The sequence below is a fragment of the Falco naumanni genome, chromosome 1 (assembly GCF_017639655.2).
Source record: "Falco naumanni isolate bFalNau1 chromosome 1, bFalNau1.pat, whole genome shotgun sequence".
NCBI lineage: Eukaryota > Metazoa > Chordata > Aves > Falconiformes > Falconidae > Falco > Falco naumanni.
The window spans coordinates 99,910,453-99,929,469 of record NC_054054.1 but is presented as its reverse complement, the minus strand read 5'-3'; the positions used below and the strand labels follow the sequence as shown (position 1 = coordinate 99,929,469).

At 52.5% G+C, this 19,017-nt stretch overlaps 1 protein-coding gene across 1 annotated transcript in view; it reads right to left on the bottom strand.

Annotated features, from left to right (window-relative positions):
- POLE (DNA polymerase epsilon, catalytic subunit) overlaps positions 1-18,913 on the bottom strand; it is a 29,423-nt gene extending 10,510 nt beyond the window's left edge. The window contains exons 1-30 of the mRNA XM_040583770.1: positions 18,686-18,913; positions 18,403-18,483; positions 18,279-18,323; positions 18,042-18,134; positions 17,337-17,491; positions 16,283-16,424; positions 15,879-15,959; positions 15,506-15,613; positions 14,962-15,072; positions 14,596-14,681; positions 13,897-14,016; positions 12,971-13,103; positions 12,211-12,324; positions 11,075-11,287; positions 10,066-10,173; positions 9,236-9,364; positions 8,783-8,885; positions 8,542-8,688; positions 7,775-7,920; positions 6,700-6,848; positions 6,217-6,309; positions 5,823-5,967; positions 5,148-5,305; positions 3,451-3,646; positions 2,516-2,730; positions 2,123-2,225; positions 1,848-1,928; positions 1,653-1,775; positions 1,344-1,562; positions 811-1,020 (exon numbers count right to left, since the gene is read on the bottom strand). Of these exons, the coding sequence (XP_040439704.1) occupies positions 811-1,020; positions 1,344-1,562; positions 1,653-1,775; positions 1,848-1,928; positions 2,123-2,225; positions 2,516-2,730; positions 3,451-3,646; positions 5,148-5,305; positions 5,823-5,967; positions 6,217-6,309; positions 6,700-6,848; positions 7,775-7,920; positions 8,542-8,688; positions 8,783-8,885; positions 9,236-9,364; positions 10,066-10,173; positions 11,075-11,287; positions 12,211-12,324; positions 12,971-13,103; positions 13,897-14,016; positions 14,596-14,681; positions 14,962-15,072; positions 15,506-15,613; positions 15,879-15,959; positions 16,283-16,424; positions 17,337-17,491; positions 18,042-18,134; positions 18,279-18,323; positions 18,403-18,483; positions 18,686-18,913 (4,035 nt within the window). The remainder of the gene's footprint in view (positions 1-810; positions 1,021-1,343; positions 1,563-1,652; positions 1,776-1,847; positions 1,929-2,122; positions 2,226-2,515; positions 2,731-3,450; positions 3,647-5,147; positions 5,306-5,822; positions 5,968-6,216; positions 6,310-6,699; positions 6,849-7,774; positions 7,921-8,541; positions 8,689-8,782; positions 8,886-9,235; positions 9,365-10,065; positions 10,174-11,074; positions 11,288-12,210; positions 12,325-12,970; positions 13,104-13,896; positions 14,017-14,595; positions 14,682-14,961; positions 15,073-15,505; positions 15,614-15,878; positions 15,960-16,282; positions 16,425-17,336; positions 17,492-18,041; positions 18,135-18,278; positions 18,324-18,402; positions 18,484-18,685) is intronic.
- Between the last annotated feature and the right edge of the window lie 104 nt (positions 18,914-19,017).

The following is a 19,017-nucleotide window of genomic DNA, read 5'->3' as shown; positions in this document are numbered from 1 at the left end:
TTTGTGAAAATGCCTGGATGGCATCACCCTACCTCTGCGTTTGTACGTTGGCTGCTTCCAGACATCACTGGAATCCTAGGTCCACCACAGGCACACTGTGCCCAGTGCTAGACTCCCCAGTACAGGAGGGACATGGGCATGGTGAAGAGTTCAGTGAAGGGTCACAAAGATGAAGAAGGGACTGGAGCATTTTTCATAAGAGGAAAGCCTGGAGCAGAGGAAGCTCAGGTGGGACGAATCTCATCAATCTACATAATCTACATAAACACCTGCAGGGAGGGTGCAGAGAGGACAGACCCTGGCTCTTGTCATTGGTGCCCAGTGGCAGGACCAGAGGCCATAGGTACAGACTCGAACACAGGAGGTTCCCTCTGCCCTTGCACAGGTTGCCCAGGGAAGTTGTGGAGTCTCATACCTTGGACGTACTCAAAAGCCATCTGGACACTGTCTAGGGCAACTGGCTCTAGGTAGCCCTGCTTGAGCAGGGGGTTCAGCCAGATGGACCCCACAGCTGCTTCCAACCTCAGCTGGTGTTTTTGTGGTTCTGTGACTACTGCATAGTGCTGTCCACGGGCTGAACCAGAGCTGCCCCACTGACAGATCTACACACACGTCCTAGATTCACCCCAAGAATGACCATGTGGGCTCCATACAGACATGCGTGAGCCTGAGGCTTTGCCGCCCCAGCTGGGTTAACACCAGAGTGGCATTGGGGTCAGCAGTCCTTGAACTTCACCGTTTGGCCACACAGTGTAAACTCAGGGCTTAAGCCCCGAGGGTGTCCTCTGCGGTAGGTCCCCTCCCCAGTACCTGCACGATCTGCCAGGGCAAATCCAGGATGCTGCGTGCCGTCCTACGCAGGTAGCTACTCAGCCCTTTGGAGAGAGCATCGCGGACCACTCCTCCACCTGCTGTCACCCCACTGTCCTCCAGCCGCTGCTTCTTCCGCCGCTCCCGCCGCTGCCGCGCCTGCAGCTCCCACTTCTTCTGGTGGTAACGCAGCCAGACCAGCTGCTCGTCCTGAGCAGGGTGACAGCATGCAGGAGTTGAGCCAGAAACCAACACAGGCTCCCCAGCCCCACAGTACTATGTCATACAACTGAGCCCTCCATCCCCCACCCCCACATCACATTCCTGCCCTAGCTGTGAAGCCACCCCCACCCGCCTTTTCTCCATCAGTGGTTATATTTCTCCATCTCCTGGTCATATTTCTTGTAGCCCTGAGCCATGTGCCTGCAGAAGGTTTCAGCAGACCCACATCTTGTTCCTGGCAGCAGCCAAGTTGCTTGGGTGGGCAAGCACAGCCCCATCTGCACATCTCCTCCCCAGTCTGCTTCACCTACCTTGGTTGTGCCCAGGGGCGGAGGTGGACCCAGGATCTCTCGCCAGGACTGGGACATCTCCAGGTACTGAGACATCTGTTGGCTTTCCTCTGCTTCAGGGACTCGCTTCCGCTTATTTGTGATGGGAACCAGTGGTTGACAGGTCTTGGCAGCCCCAAAGTCCTCTATGTCACCCACCTGTGAGCTGGGCGTCCCCTCCGGGGGCTGGTTGGCAAGGACCTGAGGGAGCAAGGACAAAAGGAGGAGGACATGGATTGCAGGAGAAGAACCCCACCAGCACAGCCAGCACATTTCTGTTGCCCTCTTTACCTGTCTCTTGCCTTCGGAAGTGAAGAGTTCGTTGATTTTTTTCTGTTTGTACACATCGTTCTTCTCCAGGAGTTTCTTGTGGAGCCAGTCTGGGTGCCGGACCCGTGGCACTGGATTCTTTACCTGGAGAGCATCTCCAAATCACACCGAGCCCCCTGACCAAAGCCGCCCTCCTGCCCCCTCACATCCCTGTACCTGCTGCAGGGCTGCGGGAATAGTAATGATTTTTTGGATGGTGCTGCCCAGTCTCTCAATGTAGTAGTCCCAGTCCAGGATCTGTGAAGAGGGCAGAGCAGCAGGTAGCAAAGAAAGCTGAGCAGGCCACTAGACACGGGATCCAGCATCTCCCTGGGACCCCCACCCCCAGCACCCCACTTCACAAACATGAGTAGCCTCTGCCCTGGTTGGGCCCCTGAAGGGATGAGCCCTTGTCCTGGAGCAGGGGCCACCTGCAGGGATGCCCCACTCACTGCACGGATGTTGAAGTCCTGCAGCGAAGGGCTCTTCAGCCATTTTCGGAGGTAGTGTTTGCGCACGCTGGGCTCAGCTTGGAAGATGGCAAGAGGGATGGCCCTGGGGAAGGCAGTGAAGCACTTATTACCCACCCAGAGCAAGGTCCTGGCAGCACATTATCCCTTCTCCCAGCCTGCAGAGACCCTCCAAAGCTTCTCTTCCTAGCCCTGTGAGGCCACCACGCAGTGGTGGTAACAGCAGTACTCATCACTAGCCCTGCTCAGTCTGAGATGGCAGCCGGGTGATTACTCGGCCACGCCACCCTGGCTCACTCGCCTCCTGCTACTCTGCCCTTCCCCTTTTGCTTGCACCCACACTCAAAAATCCTGGGCCCTTCAAGACGGAGTTACCTCTCAGTGACTGGAGACCCTTCTGGTCTCTTGGAAATGATGAACCGGCAGCTCAGCCCTGCATCCTTCACCATCTGGTCCCCCAGGAACTCTGCCAGGCGCTTGGCAGTACTGATGGAGGTGGACTTCTGCTCCCCGTAGTCCTCCAGCTTGCGTGACATAGACCGGTTCTCTGAGATCAGCTCAAACAGCTCCGAATCAGGCATGTTGGCAGCCTGAGAGGGAGGAAAAAACCACAAAGCTAGTGAGAACCTAATGATTGAACCTCGCTGCTGTCAGATATGGGGAGTGCTTGCACCCAGCTAATGTGGCTCTTTACGGGGAACCTGGGAATTGCTCCCTGTTGCAGCTGCCGACATGACGTGACCTACTGAGAAGGGAGAGCATGGATCCTAGGCTTGCATCGGTTTATGCCACAGGGGTGGCAGCACTGCTTTATGCAGCACACACAAGTTAGGCTCACCAAGAACTTGTACAAGGTCACTGCAAAACGGAAGGACCCAGCCACGCTCTCAGTCTCTCTCACCCCCCAGTTTCTTACATTTTCTTTGCTGTCCCCAGTTATTGTATAGCTGATGGCTCCACGCTTCTCATAAAACACTCCCCAGGCAAGTGGCTCCGTCATTCCCTGCCTCAGCAAATGCCCTCAGCCAGTGTCCGAGGGGTATGAGGGCCACCAAACCAGCTCCATTAAGGAGACAACTGCAGAAGGACACTGCTCACCCACAGTTACACCCGAACGAAGAGCCCTTGCACTGAAAGACGGCAGCCCTAGAGAACCAAAGCAGCAGGAGTATGATGGAATTGGCCATCAGAGGCACAGCGGACCACCACTCTGCACAAGTGAAGTCCACCCTCCCCACAGTGCCTGACTAGCTCTGCCGCTTCTTCTCTGGCTCCACCTTGGGAGCACAGACATGCTGAACTGCGCTTACCTTGCTGTAGAGCACATCCAGCCAGTAATCGGCCACCTTGGCCACAGAAGCGTAGACCTCCTCCAGGGTGCTGCCTTTGAGAAAGGCTTCAAATACAGAAGACTGGAATATCTTCACCAGCTGGAGCTCGCCCCGGCGCTTCACCTCAAATCCCTTCAGCTCGGCCAGGGACCCATCCTCATTGAATACTGCATACCTAGGGGACAGAGCCTGGGCAAAACCTGGCCTGCACCAAGGGACACATACTCCAGGATGCCACTGGTGCCCCTCCTGCCAGGATGCTTCTCCCCATGCCACCATGCTGCCACCTGGAGCGTTCAGCAGAGCTGCACTGCTCAGCACTAGGATCATCTTGGAACATCTAGAGATGCTCTACCCCCTCTTACAACTTGGTCTGCAAAAGCATGCCAGCTTGTGCCCCAGCTCATCCATACACATTGGGAGAATGACCCTATTGCATGCAATTAAAGGACGGGAGGCGAGACCCCAGGTGGGGAAATGGATGGAGGAAGACATTAGGAAGAGGTTTAGAGAGAAGGAGGAAACTTTGTCAGCTCACACACTGGCAAAGGAGTTCAGAGGAAACTGGATGTAGCCATGACATGACTACAGGAACACTACACCCTCTCTCCTTTTAGCTCCCCCCCCCCCCCCTTTTTTTTTTTCCCCTTTAATTTCCCAGCTCTCCCAAATATTTGTACATCTCAAGAAAAAATGCATGGGAGCACCAGCTAAGAGAAGAGAAGGGATACTCAAGCCCGCATCACTTAGCCAGCCCTTCTCCCACCCGACCACATTCCTGTGAGCACAGCCTTTTCTTCCTTCACTGACCATGGTGCCTGCTAGCCACCTCCAGGCTGTTTTGCTTGGAGAGTGACCAAGAAACAAATGTACTTGCTATCATCCCCACACTAAAAGAAACCAACGGGCCCCGAGAGAACATTCCTAAGAACAGAGCTCGCTCAGCTCTTGGCATGACCTCAACTCCTGTGGCAGGGACTCGCTGCCTGCAGAAAGGCACCGACAGGAGATGGTGGGTGCTGAAGCTCATCCAAGGGGGCATTAAGCACAAGGCTGTAAGGACAGAGGGTGCAGGAGGGCAGAGACAGCATTTCTGGGAGCCAGACCCAGGTCTGTGGGCACCCCTCCAGCTAGTGGTTGCTACTGCTCTAGCTTGTGTTCCCATTTAGGAGGAAATCAGTGAAGTTTGAGTACAACCACCCAGTAAATTGACAATAATGGCAGGACCTGTTCCTTCTTCCAGACAGAGAAGGGGAAACATCTAGGAGAAGCATTACTGGAGGTCTGTGAACTCCTGAGAGCTGGGAAGGCAGGAATTGGTGAATTTAAATGAATTCACTTGAATATAAACAGCATTGGAAGTCCTCAGAAGGAAAGTCAAAGTTCTCCAGCACACCTCAGAGCCAAACAAGGAGATCATGTCTGGTCACCAATTTGGAGAAAGGTTGGTTTGCTGTTATCTTCTAGAATTTATTGCCATAGCATGGCACTGGAGGCAAGTGTATAACTGGATTCAAAGACAATCTAGTGTAAGGAACTTCCCATTTAAAGCCAGCAAATCAAGCATGTTGCCAGCTCCAGATGCAAGGACCAACGTGCCCTGCATGCATGAAGGGAAACAGACCCTCAATCTGTTACCTGGGGAAACCGATAATATTTCAAGCTTGAAGTCTCACCTTTTCTTCAGCTTCTTGCCCTCTTCCTTGGAAGCTGGGAGGATCATGGCCAGGTATGGTCCATCCACTTCAAAAAAGATGCTGTTCTCCGAGCGTGTGACATAGGTGAGAGAGGCTGGGTCCTGTAGTTCCTGGTACTGATCATTTGTGAAGCCTTCCTATGGGCACAGCCCCAGGAGAAGAGCTTCACTCAACAGCTGGGCTGGTTACACCAGGAGATGCCCCTTGGGCACACCCTGCCCAAAAGGGAACACTGACCACCCCTCTGAAAGCTACAGCACAGTTTGGGACTCAAATCAAGACATCTAACCTGTCTGTTGAAAAGAAAAATGCTTTGGACCCTAAAATTATGTTATCTTGTCTTAAAGAACCTGGAGCAAGCAGAGGATGGGTTTGGACCTTGCTCTAGTCTGGATTCCCCGCCTGCACAGGTGAGCATGCATCAGCCCTGGCCTCTTACACACACCCTCTCTGCTGCAGGGACATCAGAGCCTCTCCCTCTGCTGTCAGGTGGTCTCTGGGGCAGAAAGCAGCTGTGCAGCAAGCAGAACCATCAGCCCCAACGTCCCACTCACTACACAGGGTGCAGAGATGGGAGAGGCCCTCCTCCATCATCAGCCCTCCACCTCCTTTTTCCCCAGACTGAGAGCTGGCCGGGATGGGTACAAAGCTCACCTTCACCAGGATGTTCAGCATGGCACCTGGGTAGGAGATTGTCACCTTTGGCTTCTTGGCATTGGTTGACTTGATGACAAAGTTCTCTGGGAAACTGTTGGGGAGGACACACCAAATCCCATCGGTATCCAGTTCCAGAGGTCTCCTAAAGAAGGAAGGTCACTGTCAGGAGAGCGTATGATGGGTGAGGATCAGCTCTGTGTCCCACATAAAGGCAAAAGCCTGTTTCATCCACTTGGTCCCTTCTGCAAAGCAAACCCTCACGATACAACAGAATAACCACACCACTGCCACATATCTGAATCTTCAACATTGACTGATAAAAGCTCAATGTGCTCCCAGATCTGTCCCAGATGCAAACAGACCTTTCTTCCCCAGCTCAGCACATACTCACCCAATCTGCTCGATCAGTTCCCTGGCCTGAGTGATGATATTCGCTCCTGTGAAGCATACGATGCCAGCCATTTCCATGGAGTACCAGCGAGCTCTGTGAGCAGAGGAATGAAGAGCATGAAGCACTCCCTCCCAAACCCAGCTATGGAAAGGGCAGGAGGACCTTCAGAGTAAGAAGGGCAAGAAAACCATCAACACTGGCCCTCCGTATATAGTTCTCCTTGGCCTAGTTATGATGCTTCAGAAAAGCTGGACACCCACTAACAGACAGGATTCCCATCACTTATGCCCAACACTTAATGTCTGGCAGGAGTCTCTAGGATGAGAAGTCATCGGTAGAAGCGAGAAGAGTGTTGCAGGCAGCACTCACCTTCATCCTGGTGCTGCAGAAGCAGAAGCAGCAAGTGACAGTCTCCCTAGAACAATCCCAGTTTCCAAGGGTCCTCTCCAGAGGACCCCAGCATCACCCAGCGGGGAGACTCACCCTTTCCGCATGACGTAGCCATAGAAAGAGTTGAGGATGCACTTGTGGGCCAGCTGCAGGGAGTCATACAGGATTTCCATGTTCTTGCAGCGCTTCACTTCAGAGGCATCTCCTGTCTCCACCGCGGCAGACAGTTTCTTCTTCCACACCTGCAAGCCACAGGCAGTCAGGATGATCCCACACATCACTACTGGTGGTATCCAACCGGCTCCCTCTCTGTCCCAGTATAGCATGACAACTCTAGAATGGTATCTTTGCCAAAGATCAGTAGCATGAGCTGAACATTCCCTTTTCTTTTGCAGCAGAGCAGGAGCTGGCCAGAGGCACTTTGCCACGCAGTAGGAGGAACCTGCAGCACCAACTGTAATCTGACTGTGATCAGAGTTCAATCAGCACCAGCAGCGCTGCCTGTCTGCACCAGCCGTGCTGCGCCATGTGCACAGGCCAGAACTGAACAGGCTGCCTGCAGCAGCCCACGATGTTCTGGCTAAACAGCAAAACCACCTGTGCAGAAAAAGCCTCTTGGCCAGCTCCATGATTCATGGCAGAAGAGGCATCGGTGAGTAACCACAAAGCAAATGGCTCGTTAATTAACTCCACCAGAGTCCTAGGGCCTTGTCATTGCCTCCAACACACTCCAAGAATAACGTGCCCTGGTCTCCTCTAGCATGAACCTAAATCAGCAGAGAACTAGAACATCCTCCTGGAATCAACTGTTCCTTAACGCAAGGTCTAGGCCTTTCTTCCTACATGAAGAGACAAGCTGAGAAGCCAGGTCTAGACTGAACCCAGCCAGATCAGATATATCACAACAGAGACTAGATGAGGATTTGCTAAACCCAGTGAAAACTGGAGATGCAGCTTTGTTTCTGACAGCACCACAGAGGCAGTAAATGCCATGGCAGCAGCCACTACAGACTCAGCAGCAAGCAGCCACAGCTGTCAGGAGCTCCACCACGTACTTCTCAAAGACGAAGGCTGAATAGAGCAATCCTTTAGGGCTTGGATCTTGGGAGAGAGATAAGAGGTCCCCAGCCTTAGCAAGACAAGTTAAACCAGAGACTGAGCTTGCTACCTTGTGCAGCCCCTTGAACTCGTAGCGGCGGTCCCTGAAAGCTCGTACTGTGTCCACATAGAAAGAGTTCTCTCGCTGGCAGATGGTGGTGACTCGTTCCTCCACCTTGGTGACATGGATCTTCTTGTACGCCTTGCGGCAGTAATCTAGTCAAGGGAAAAGGCAGAGGGAGCTTCTCAAGGACGGGCACAGTATGAACAGGGAGACATCTAAGCATCAGGCACAGGTAAGCAGGGAGATGGTCCTGCTCCAAAGGGAGCGGAAGGAAGGCACCAGCACAGAGGAAAACAGTACCTCCTTATGGAGAAACAGGGACAGGTGGGGGAAAAACTCATGATGCATATATGGCCCATCCACAAACCCAGGCTCTGCCCCCAGCCAGCTAGATGGTTCTGCTGAAGAGCAGCACGCCAGGTGATGGGATAACGTTATGTTTCCCTTTCATTAACAGGCTTAAACTAGCAGCCTTCCAAAAAAAATTTAAAAAATAAAAATTGAAGTCATTCACGTTTCAGCTCTCAACAGGAGAGCTCCACAGCTCTCAACAGACAAAAGGAGAAAAACTGACACAGGCACCAGTGCCTGACCTCTCTTTGGGAAGCACACAGGAGCCTGCCAGCATCCTTGAGAAGGGCTGCCTGAGAGCAGACCCAGCCTGAACCCACCCCACAGCTGTAAGAGAGGTAATCAATGGTAAGCACCACTCAGTCTAGGTTGCAAAACTGCTCCAGATCATGAGCTTGATTATTATTTATTTTTTTTTTTACCTGCCAGCCGCTTTTTCTCATATTTGGCCTGTTCTTCCCGGGAGAGCTCGTGGAAGGCGCGGGGTGCTCCCTCAGGGGACAGGGGGGGGAACTTCTCCGACTCCAGCTGCTGCTGGATGCGGTGATACTCACTGCGGCTGGCAGGCACTGTGGAGGAGGGCAGCCATCAGTTTCCCAAGGGAGAAGCAGGAATTAGTCTCCAACTTTGTAGGCTGGACTGCACGGTCCTTACTGTACTTACTGAACTCTCCTCTCCACTGCCAAGTCATCCGGCGCTGACAGTTGGCACCTGGTTTGTTGAAGTCACAGGCAGCACATGTGGCCTCATCCACCACAGCTGAGGGCTAGACATGAGCAAGAGACACAAAGGTGTTAGAGGGGACAGCTCTCCAAATGACAACTCATGCCAGCACAGGTGCTGGGTGGCACTAGAGCATAGACATAAACATCAGAGATGGTACTCGGTGAGCACTCCTTTCCAGAACCTTTCAGGAACACAACACCCACAAAAACAATAGCTCAGCCTCAGCACAGCTGGCATCACGGCAGCCTGAGTGAATTTCGCACCCAGCCTTATAGGATCCCTCTGCCCTGAGCCAAAAGTTCAGGCCTCGCTGCTAAGGGGATCCAATCAGAGGGATCACTAAGGTCATCTGAAAGACAAATTAGGAGAGATGAGGTTGATGTTACCCACTTGCAGCCTGTTGGTCAGAATGATGTTGGGGTACATGGCCCCCACATCTAGATGGTAGATAAGGGGACACTCAATTCTGTTCGGAACATCCTTCAGGGAATTCAGTTTGACCTTGATTTCATCACAAACCTGTGGCAAGACAAAAAGTCAAATAATTGTTGAATTTGGTCCTTTACTCCTGGACAGGGACAGACTCTGGGGAAGGATTTAAAGGACCAGAGGAGCAGCATTAAGGAAGGACTCCTTGATCACCAACCAGTACTTTAGGTTTGGTTTTGGACCTCCAAGGTAGGCTTTACCTGTGAAAGGTGAGAGCAACTACTTCCTAAAGGTTACTCGGATCAAGGGCCTTTTCAGTACAAATGGGTTAAAGGAGACAACAGCAAAGACAGGAAGTCCTCAGTCACTAACTGATGATGCCCCCCAAGAAACTCCAGGCTCAGCTTTGGAGAGGGGTGACCTGCGCTTTGTAGCCATTAAGAAGTCGTGAATGAGAGGAACATAAGTATTTGGGATATCTGAGGGGTCTGTCTTCTCACTAAATCCTGTCTCACAGCTTTGCTCCTGGTTGAGCATGCAAAGGGGAAAGCAGGAACCGCATCCCTCAACCAGGACAGAGAACCTGCATCCCCGGGGTGGGCTCCAGCACCTGGGCAGGGGTGTCCTGGCTAGGGCTGCTTACAACATCCCTTAACACCATCTACTCTGCAGGTGCCCATAGATAAGCTTCTTGGTCTCTCTCAGTAGAGCACAAAATGAAGATGAACAGGCACTTTAAAGCTGCAACTCAGCCCTCCCTGCCAAGCCCAGCCATGCCACAGGCAATGTACCTCCTGGAAGTTGGTGACTTGATCCAACGGCAAACGCTCCTCCTCCTCGATGGCGTGCCGCAGCGTCTTCTCCACACGCTGCACCAGGAAGTCAAAGGCAGCAGGATTCTGCAGGGGCATGGGAATGGTACCGAGACCATGGGCAGCCATCCCCAGCTGCAGGCGGGCAGCTCCTGCCCTGCTGCTCATGTCTCTGCCTGACTTGAGGAGGTCTAAGCACAGCCCTTCAGCATAGGGCATCATACTGAGACACAGGCAGGGCTGAGACCACCGACACCAGGTCAGATTTAAAAAAAAAGCAACAAAAGGAAGAGATGAGGGCAGCTAATGAGCAGCCAGTTGCATTTGTGTTTGGTAGTGCTGCACCTCTCACGGCTGCATGCTGGCTGGTGCAAGGGTCCTAAGAATCAGACTTAGTCTAGATCCTTTTATACACCCAGTATGTGCTCCCCCATGATCATTCACTAGATCATATCCACCATCCACCAAAGCGTCTCACACTAAGTGTGACGCATCTCACAGCAGAGAGTGAAACCACATCTGAAAACTTAAAAGAGTCCATGAACGCAAGATAGCAGTGAAGCAGGGCAAGGGGGAGGTTGCAGAGACAGCAGCATGAACCAGAAAGAGATGAAAGACTCCCAGAAAGGGTTCAGAAGAAGCTTAGTTTGGGTGGAAGGACAGAGGGAGGACAAGACAGGGGACAGAGGCATATTTTCCTTCAAGAACCACTGGCTCAAAACCTCCACTTCGCTAGTCTCCCTTGCTGTCAACAAGGTCTGGCTTGCTTTCAGTATGTGACACATATGACACCTGCTCTCCCAGTGAAGCACAGACAGCCACTTGGAGGCCTCCTCCACATCCTCCCCAGCCCAGCTCCATGCAGCTCCAGGTGCTCAAGGTCTGCCCAAGCCCAGCAGGGACACGCGGGAGATGTTAACACCAGCAGAATGTTATTCCTCACTGCCACATTCCGTGAGGACAGTAGTTGGCTGCATTGGCCCCTTACCATTTTGAAGCGGCAGGGGATGTCACTGCGGAAGACCCCAGATTCCAGTGCTTCCACGTGACCTCCCACATATGTCTCCGAGTCCAGCACATGGCCATCTTCTGTAAGTTTGTTGAATTCCTGCTCCTGCTTGTTAGGGAAGATTATGTTGGCATGGTAGGCCTGAACCATCAGCAGTGCCTCACACAGCGTCCCAGATCCTTTTCTTAACACCTGAAGGAGAGACATCAAAGCTGGTTTTAAACTCAAGAAGAGTAGATTTAGATATAAGGAAGAAATGTTTTACACAGAGTGTGACGAGGCGCTGGGACAGGCTGCCCAGGGCAGCTGTGGGTGCCCCATCCCTGGCTGGGCTCAAGGCCAGGCTGGACGGGGCTGGGAGCAGCCTGGGCTGGGGGGAGGTGTCCCTGCCTGTGGCGGGGAGCTGGACTAGGCGATCTCTGAAGGTCCTTTCCAACCCAAATTCGATTCATCAAGCAGTGCTGTACCACCACTGGTGGGACCGGATGGGTCTTACAGCCACATCAGCAAGCCAGACTGTTTCAGCTGGTGACACACGTGCGACCATGCAGCAGATAGTACTGCAGCCCATGGCAAATGTGATGGGAGCAAGTGAGAAACCAACACAGACTCCTTTGTGTCGGCTGGGAGGAGAGCAGGCAAAGACCTCCAGTCTTTGCATTGTCTCCAAATGGACAGTGCAAAGACCTCCAGACCCCTGCTGCCATCATCTCCTGATGCTACTCCACTGTCAAGTGCCTTTTGTAAGCTAAACCAGATGGTTAGAGAGGGACATTTCCTACATGCTTAGCACATCCTCCCAACAGCTGACAACAGCCATGAAGGAGACCCAGCTTTGCATGACTACAAGTAATCCTGGCTGAGCATGTAGCACCAACCATACATTCTTGCTCCAGCCTTTACTGTGGACCCTCAGGTCTCTTGTTCTTAGACCCATCTCTCAAAACACACTGGGGCTATGGAGAGAAAGGAGCAGCTTCCAAATCCATCCTCCTCCCTGACACAGATGGGAAAGTGCCCAGGCAGTGGGAGTCGGGTCCATGGCTTAGCCATGTGGTGTGGGAGATGTGGCTCTTCACCCAGCAAAGAAATCGTCATTTCAGGAGTGCACCCACCTCGTCAGGCTCCATGGGAATGATGGTACACAAAGCAAAAATGAACGGATGCACATACTTCATATACATGTAATAGGTGGCAACTGCATCAGACACCGAATAGGTGGCCAGGGTCTGTTGGGGAAGGGTATGAGGCAAATTAATCCCAACCACACGTGATGGAGTAGCTCAATGACAATCTTTCATTGCTTCCTGCTGGACACGATTGTTATCGGCAGGAAGAAGGGAAAGGTGCATTTCTACATATCCTAGGTAGTAAAGAATAATCTGTTTGCTTCAGAGGACATCCTGCTCTAGCTCTAATTACACCATGATACGTCAGCTTTGTATGAGAAGAAATGGGGAGGGTAAGCTCATGGCACATACACCGCTCATATGGGAATCAGGAGGCTGCTCCAGCAGAAATCCCCTGCCCACGACACCTTGAGTGCTAAACCTATTCCTTGTCCCTCCAGCAAGTCATGGCTCTTTGTGACATTTCCGATTTAGGTGGTGCCTGCCACTTTGCCTTGATGTAAATAAATACAGAAAATACACAGCTCAATGCCAGTGCTAGAAACACTTCAAAGAAATCCCTTTCTCCCCACAAGCTTAACTGCTTCTAAGGCATTGGCAACTGGGGAGGCAGGCAGTTAATTTCGCAAAACCCACTGCATTAAGCAAAAACATTTTGTAACACTTTAACAATACAATCATATTGCAGTTGCTCTAGGCTTGCTTTCCAATTGCTCAGAGGAGATACAGCACTCGGAGGGAATACCTGAGGCTCCTCCATAGCCATCCGGCACATCTCTTCAGGGTCCAGCTCCACTGGATCATAACCCAGTTTTGCTTTAGCTGCTGCTTTCAGGTTGTGACTTCCCACTGGGAGGTAACTGTCTCTCTTCACCCACCTGGACAGAACCATGAAAATACCAGTTCGTGCAAAGAAACCAGCCCTGCCCTTCAAAAAGGGGTTCAGGCTTGCAAACAGGACCTCAGTTGCAAAAGGGACCTCTCACCAAGGACAGCCGAGAGCTGAGCATCCAAGCACAGATGAGTAAGAGGCTGCTCAGCTTCAGATATCCTGCATTTCTACCAATGCACTTAAATCCCAACCAGGACAAACCCCGCTATCCGTACCATCATCACTGCTCAGAATTACCACATTCCAGCTCCCTCACTGGCTCTAAGTTAAACATTTAGCCACTGGAGGAGACACTACCAGGACTGCAAGGACAGCCAGCCACTCTCCAAAGTCCAGACACTGCTCCAGTGGAGGACACCCACACAAACCCCCCAACTTCTCTCTGCCCCATGCACCCACAAAGTGTCTTTCCTCTTCTAGCTGTAGTGGGGGTTGGGTTAGGATATAGTCCTTTCCCTACTCCAGTGGCTTGATCTTATCCCACCCTTTTTCACTCCCCCAAACCTGACCTCAAACACCAAAGGACAGCCACCAGCAGGCTGCAGGGAGAGAGTCAGCCCTGACAGCCCTTCACAGGGAAGGCTTAGCAGCTTCTGCAGTACGTAGAGTGCCAAGGGAAAGTAGGACATGAAATGGACTATCACACCAGCCTAGGGAGGTGTGAAACATGAAGGCTTCCAACAAGGCAGGAGGACCGTATTCAAATACAAGTGCAGGTATTTTATACAAATTCAAGAAATAAAGACACAGTTATAGAGTAGAGGAGCAGCATTTGGTACCTTAGACAGTCCATGTGGATACACTGGGATGCTTTGTACTCTCCCTGGCTGTCCTTCTGAAATCCAATTTCCTGATACATATTAATTCCATGAGCTGCTGCTCTTGATTCTACAAAGGGCCTGGGGAAAGAGGCAGCATGAAAAGAAGGAACAGAACAGCCATTTCCCTTCACCTCCAACAACAGTTTCACAACTGCTTTGCTAGAAACTATCTAAAGAATTTTTCTTGTGATTTATCCGTGCCACCTGGCCACTGACAAAACTTCCTGCAGGACAGAATTGCAGCATGACCCAAGAAGCAAAACTGCTTGCTTACATCCTGCACCAGGAGGTAGAGGCACGTGGTCGCTCTCCCCTCACCTCCCCAAGGCTTGCCTGCACCCCCCTCCCCAATATCCTCCGGGTCTCTTTTGACCCTCTCCCTGCTCTCCCAAGGCTGGGGTCATCTGTTACACCAACATTGCCACCTCGACAAGGGTTTAAGGCAGCCCAGCCAAGCAGATGGGATGCTACAGAAGCTCATATTTCCAAGCCAATGACCACAGGATTTTGTGAGATGCTCAAACTGACCAGACAGGTGGTATGGACCATACATTATCACCACTGTGTGAACTATGGAAGGATGTTGAGGCTGGTCCCTGACCCTGCCCCACAGCTCAGATGACACCTTGCCAGCTTAGTTTTCATTCCTGATCTTACCAGTCAAAGAAGTCTCCGTTGTATGTGACAATGATGGTGGGCTTGGTCTCCTGGACATGTTCAAACCACCTCTGGATTAAATGAGCCTAGGTTGAAACAGAAGAGTGGAAGAAATACATATATAAAGTAACTTCATCTCCTCCACGGACAGGTCATGGATACCATACAGTTTACTCCACCCTTCCCCTTTCCTCCACACCCAGCCCAAGCCTGACCTCTATCACCCTTATTACCAAGAAAAGAAAGCATGACCAGCCCGGCCGGACCCACCGTGTTTCCCAGCAAGGGAGCCTACCAAATGATTTGTTCTTTTTGGCCAACAAGAGCCCCAGGCAAGTAAAAGTCTGCTGGGCAGAACGTACTTACTTCATCTGGTTCATTAAAGACACAAAATGGACCCTCATACTCTGGCTTGGGAGTAAACTCAAAGTCTTCGATATCCTCCGAGACGATCTCCCTGTTTGTGATCAGGTAGCCCTAGGGAGGTGACAAGGAGGCAGTTAGGAGGACTTGGCTTGCAGGCAACCCGAAAATGCTGTCCAAACAATGGGACATTTTCCTCTTGAAAGCTAGAGCTCTGTCAAGGGGGAACAACTGTTTGGGAGTCATCTGCTGAACCATTGCTGACCATTGGCTAAGGAGGCCATGGGGAGACAACACAGGACATGACTGTCCCTGTGGTCTCCAGGTTACAACTGCTCCCTCAGAGGAACACCAGCAACCTGAACTGGTATCACAAAACTAATTATCTTATGCATCATTCAGACTTTCATTTCATTTCCACAGCCACACACCAAGCACTGGCAGCAAGGCAAACCTGGAGCAAGCTGGGTTGGAGGCGAAACACTGGCCTGCTCCCCAGCTTTGCTGCTGGCTGCAGCGTGGAGGAAACCACTCTGCTCTCCCTTACCTGCCCATCAATCATGTAGGAGATCATCATGATCTGGTCTGTCTCTGCATCAGGAAACTTCAAAGGCAGTTTGGTAGTTTCAATGTCAAAGGCGAGAACAACAGGATCCTGAACAGGACCAAATCCATTAGAAAATATTCTAAAAATGACTTGAATGTAAAGAGCAATTCCCATCAAGCCCAGTGCTAGCCTAGCAAGCAAACCATGTCTTCTAGACATGTCATTTGTCTTCTTTATCAACCCCTAAATCACTACTCAAGCCCAGAAACAAATTTTTCCCCCTGCGCCCCACAGTGACTCCAGCAGCACATCGGAAACCAGACACAGCAGCCGTGCACCTGGTCAGACCGATGCCTGCCTGACCAATGCTCACCGGTCGCTCCACAAGGTCATCTCGGCAGGTGATTTCAGGGGGGTAAGTGCTGCCCCGGTATCGCACGTTGTACCAGTGAGCCTGTCAAGAGATGAGGGCGGGCAGTGCCTGACTGTGGGGCCAGCTCCTCGCATCGCTTTGGCTGCTAGGGACAGTCCTGCATGAATTAAATGCAGCCCAGAAGAAAGGCTCAAACTGCAGTGGTGCATCAATCATTTAACTTTTCTGCATGTCATTAACCGAGGAGAAGGCCCAGCAGTACAGGACTAAGCTTTACACATGAACTTATTGTCACCAACGCCTTTACAAAGATCCTGGAAAGAAAACATTTCCAACCTGCCTGCACTTCAGGAGTAGAGCAGCAGGAAAGTGAAGCTCTTTCAGCTTCCCTATTCCTTACTCACCACGTGGATCTTCAGGTCAATGGAGACACGAACGTGGTAGGGTACATCATACTCCCGCATATCCACAATGTTGTCCATCTGGGTGGCAACCTTTCTGGAGATCCCCTCCTCATCTGTGCTCAGGCTGCCTCCGCTCAGAGCGCTGCAAGGAGCAGAGCGAGGCAGCTGCCTTACTGGAGCACACATCTTCACATGCTTGGCTGCGAGGGACAGCCATGTGGCACTGGTGACACCCAGCAGCAGGAGTCAGTGACAGGAGAGAACAGGAAACTGTTCCCCACCATGCAATCACACCCTGCTTGCAGAGGTGTCCCCGGAACAGACAGCAGACGCAGTCCTGTCACTCCCATCTCAGTTCACCTTTTCTCATGTTTGTGAGCTGTGTCTGCTCAGATGCACAGCCAGACAAACCCCTGGGTGATTGTGTAGTGAATCGTTCTGCCAGCACTAGATTTATAAGTAAGGTAATGAGTCTAAGCATAACAAGGCAACCTGGGAAGCACTTTGAACAGGGATGGCATGCCTTCCAGGTGAGCAAGGAGTGCTTGTCGCTCAATTCTTCTTCCTCAAGTTTTTCAGCTGAAATCAGACTGCACGGCCAGGAAACCAGAGGGGCAAATTTTTCATGTGTATGTTCTGGTTGACTTCAAAAACAAAGTTTATTTTTTTTTCATATCTGCAACTGTGTTTCCAATCTTGTAAACAAGTGCCTGGCTTTTTATTCAGATAGAAAATGTTTGTTGGGGTTTTTTTCCACTTTAGTCACAGCTAGAAGGTTGCCCGGTGCCTCTCGGTATCCCTTCTCAGGGACAGGGCATCTGTTCGACCGGAAGGCAGAGGTACCACCACAGCACATCACATCCCAGAGGCTCTTGGGCCTCTTGATGTGCAGCACTGAGCTAGAGGAACCATCTCAGAGATGGGTGGCAGAGAGGCATAGCTGGGGTCAGACCTCAAGCAGGACAACGCCTCTCTGAGGACAGCTAAGAAACAGTTAAGGGAATCCAATTATTAACACAAAGGACTGACCAGTCACCCTAAGCAGAGCTCCCACCTTGACAGCATGGCCACGTAGACATCGCTCGCCTGGTCTCGCTCTCTGTTTTTCCTCACAGCAGGAGAGATCTCTTTCCGCACTTTCACCAAGTCATCCACTGTGTAGAAGGACAGCTTGATGTAGTTCCTCTTCAGGCCCACCAAATGGTTTGGCTGCAAAGCAGCAAGACACCAGCTCAGGGAAGATGAGTACTGAGGGATGGTCAGCATAAGGGGGGTGGGGAAGGCAGATTAGACTGATGCAGGTGCAAGAACTGGCCAAAAAAAGGTGCCAGTGGGTGGGAGAGTCAAGCACCAAGAAGAGACCCTGGTGGGCATGTCAGGGAAGAATTCAAGAGCTGCACAGCAAGGGCCCAGCCAGCCCTGCTGCCCATGCAGGCAGGGCCACAAGCAGGATTCAACCCAGGGAAGAGAAGTCAAGAACGAGCATCCTCCTCTTCCCACAGTACCCTCTCCTCCTCCAATCATTAATTCCTGTAAATAAACCTCTTGAACACACAGTGAAACAGCTGATGTGCTCAAGGAAAGTAATTATTACCAATCAGCACCTAGCCTTAATTAACCCATTTCTGATAAGCACCACAAACAGCACTAAGAGGCTGAAGTCAAGCATGGTTTCCCTTCACTAGTCAGTCCCTTCCTACTTCAGGTCCAAAACAAAACCCCCACTACTCAAGAGCACAAAGGGCAGAGTAATACCGACCAGGTCCAAGTCTTCTTTGGGGATGGTTTCCAGCTTTGCAATCTTTCCTTGGAACTTCTTGGAGAGGAAGGAGGACACTTCTCGCTCACAGCCCTGATGAGAGACGGAGGCTGAGCAGCATGGCTCTGTCTCTCAAAAGACTATGGTCCCAAAGCAGCTTGCCCAGGTCCTGAGCTCCCCAGCGACCTGCTTGCCCTGTACCCGGAGACCTCAGCCCTCCCAGGGTCCCCTCCTCACCTTCCGGGTGGCGATGTAGAAGTAGGGCTTGTAGGGCAGGGCCACCTAGGAAACAGCAGATGGGTGATGGTGGCGGGTCCACTCGTGGGACCCTGTACCCCACCCAGCCTCCCCAGGGACCCACCTTGAAGCGGCTCCCATCCTCCTGGATGAAGTAGTAGTCCACAGCACTCACTGACCGCCGGTCCTCGTCCAGCACCTCTGTCTGCCCATAGACACCATGGACTCAGTGGAGTTCCTCCTGCGAGACCTCTCAGGCCTCCCCCGTCCCTCCGTGGGCCCCCCCTCCCCTCGTGGGACTCCCTTCCCCCCGTGGGACTCGACTCCCCTCCCCCGGGCCCCCCGTGGGACGGCCCCCTCCACTGTGGGACTCCATTCCGTCGGATGCCCGCCCGCCCGGTCCGCACCGGGTGCATGTTGATAAGCCATCCCGTCCGCTCGCCGGGCTCCGCTGGCCGCTCGAAACCGAACAGCGCGTCCAGCCGGTCCGTGCGCTGCGATCGCTCTAGGCGCTTGAGAGCGGACAGCGCGGGTCCATCGTCCCTGCCGGCCGCCGCGCCTTCAGCCCCCTCCGCCGGCTCCCGGCGCCCCCACCGCGCTGCCCCGGGGTGCCCGCTGCCGCCGCCCCGCGCCATCCCGCCCGCCCCGCGCAGCGTTTCCCGCGCTGCGCTCCGTTCCCGCGAGAGCGCAGCCACCCCGCCCCGCGGCGGGAGCGCAAATCAGAGAGCGGCCCCACCGG